Source organism: Leopardus geoffroyi, chromosome D1, assembly GCF_018350155.1.
Source record: "Leopardus geoffroyi isolate Oge1 chromosome D1, O.geoffroyi_Oge1_pat1.0, whole genome shotgun sequence".
In the NCBI taxonomy this organism is placed as follows: Eukaryota; Metazoa; Chordata; class Mammalia; order Carnivora; family Felidae; genus Leopardus; species Leopardus geoffroyi.
Genome location: NC_059329.1, coordinates 103862344 through 103864775, shown reverse-complemented (window position 1 = coordinate 103864775; position 2432 = coordinate 103862344). Strand labels below are relative to the sequence as shown.

At 42.8% G+C, this 2432-nt stretch overlaps 1 protein-coding gene across 1 annotated transcript; it reads left to right on the top strand.

Annotated features, from left to right (window-relative positions):
* Positions 1 to 670: 670 nt before the first annotated feature.
* On the top strand, positions 671 to 2131 carry LOC123601733 (olfactory receptor 5A1-like). Its single transcript, XM_045485340.1, has one exon. The coding sequence runs from the start codon at positions 1114 to 1116 to the stop codon at positions 2074 to 2076; it is 963 nt and encodes a 320-aa protein (XP_045341296.1). The 5' UTR covers positions 671 to 1113; the 3' UTR covers positions 2077 to 2131.
* Positions 2132 to 2432: the final 301 nt, after the last annotated feature.

Below are 2432 nucleotides of genomic sequence, written 5' to 3'. Positions count from 1 at the left end.
TTCAAAGGTCTTTCACAATTTTCCCACCTCTCACTGTCTCTCAAAACTAGACTCCTGTTATCCTCTCTTAACCCTGTTCACACTGCATTCCTGCCATGCTGACATTTTTAAAGTATCCCAAGTACTATGCTCTCCTCTGCTTTTGCAAATGCTTTTCCTGAACCACCTGTCACACAACCCCCTCACACACCAGATTTTCATCCTGGTAATCCCATACTCACTGTTAGAACCCTCATGTGTTGCAACACATCTCTCAGAAGCTTCCACCTGCTATGCCCAACATCCAGGACACTATACAATACTTCTCTTGGGCACACCTATCACATTGTGCTGTGGTTTATCTGCTTTCTGTTTGTCCCATGTATTATGTTGAACATTTTGAACCTGATAATAATGTTTTATTATTTTTTACATCATCTACAGTTAGGTCTATCAAACCTGGTGCAACGTTTGTGATCAGTTGATAATATTTGTACAGAATGAACACTGGCAATTCAGTGTTGAACTTTTATTTTTAACTCCTTTCTTTAATCTCTAAAGGGGATGCCAGTGTTTTACACCTCTATGTGCTTCATTCCACTGATTAAAGGAGAAAAAACACCTTGACCCCATAAGATCTGGTCAGAACAAACTATGATGATAAGAAACACAGAATTGCCTCTCTAGGTGTTTCAATTTCTGACATATTTATTTTATTAAAAAAAAGAAAAAAGCATAAATCTGAGTGGCCCAAGAATCAACCACAATGCTTGGAAACAAGTGGGAAAAAAGGAGTATTTGGTGCAAGTTGTATTAATAACTTCCTTCAGTAAAGTGGTGACATTGACAATGAAGGTGGTGATCCAGATAATGCAAAATTGCCAGTCTAGTCTGGGCCTGTCAGTTTTGCATGAACAGTGCATCAGATTAGGATGATAATGATCTCCACAAAAGACCCAGTAAATGCTGTAGAGGGGGATTTGATGTTGGAAAGAGGTAGAACACCTGCTTTCCAGCATCTCTTGTGACTCAGGGAGTCTATGATTCCGTGACAGAACAAAGTGGTCTCTTCATCTGGATTTTCTCTCCCTAGGAATCTCATTTTGGGGCCTGCGGGCAGCAAAGAGAAGATACATGGCCATGGGAAGGAACATCAACATAACAACCGACTTCATCCTTTTGGGATTTTCAGAGCAGCCAGAGCTTCAGGCTTTCCTCTTTGTGTTGTTTCTGGGGATCTATTCTGTGACTCTGACTTGGAACCTGGGCCTTGTTGTCTTGATCAGGATGGAGTCATGCCTGCACTCCCCCATGTATTTCTTCCTTGGAAACTTGTCCTTTGTTGACATCTCATACACGTCCTCCATCACCCCCAAGATGCTCTGTGACTTCTTCAAGCAGCAGAAGACCATCTCCTTTGTGGGATGTGCTACTCAGTTTTTCTTCTTCATCAGCATGGGGGCCACTGAATGCTGTCTCCTGGCGGCCATGGCATATGACCGCTATGCTGCTATTTCCACCCCTCTGTTCTACACAGCCTTCATGTCACCCACCATGTGTGTGGGGATGGTCATTACAGCATACACTGGAGGGTTCCTCACGGGATTGGTCCAAACCAGCTCCATATTCCAGCTGTATTTCTGTGGGCCACGAGTCATTAAACACTTTTTCTGTGACCTGCCATCTCTGCTAGTCTTGTCTTGTTCTAGTACCTTCCTCAGCCAGGTAGTGAACTTTCTTGTTGTGTGTGCAGTTGGTGGGACATCAGCTCTTGTTGTCCTGGTGTCCTATTGCTACATCATTGCTGCTGTCATGAAGATCCATTCAACCCAAGGGCAGATGAAGGCTTTCAACACCTGTGCCTCTCATCTGACCACAGTGATTCTCTTCTATGGCTCTGGTCTCTTCTCATATCTCCATTCTAGTGCTGGCTACTCACAGGACCAAGAGAAGGTGGTGTCCATGCTCTATGGAGCTGTGATTCCCATGCTGAATCCCATCATATACAGTTTGCGAAACAAGGAGATCAAAGATGCATTGAAAAAACTCAAGAACCAGAAGAAGCAGATGTTCCCTCTGTGTCTTATGGTTCTCTAAGTTAAAAAAATCTTAAATTGGGGTACCTGGGTGGCTCAGTTGGTTAAGCATCCAACTCTTGGTTTCAGCTCAGGTCATGATCTCACGATCATGTGAGTACAAGCCCTGCATTTGGCTCTGTCAACACAGAGCCTGCTTGGGATTCTCTCTGTCTCTCTCTCTCTCTCTCTCTCTCTCTCTGTTTCTCCCCCACTCAAGCTCACTCTTTCTCTCTCTCAAAAATAAATAAATAGACTTAAAAAAAGTTTGCTAAAAAAATCAAGTTTTGCTATATGTAAATAGGCATTATAATAAATGGGTCACAGAATGTAAGTAATAAATTAAAGAAGTTATGTCAAGCAAGATCCCCAACCTAC

Coding starts and splice junctions, on each gene's coding strand:
- LOC123601733 (XM_045485340.1), top strand. CDS start 1,114: ATGGCCATGGGAAGGAACATCAACATAACAACCGACTTCATCCTTTTG.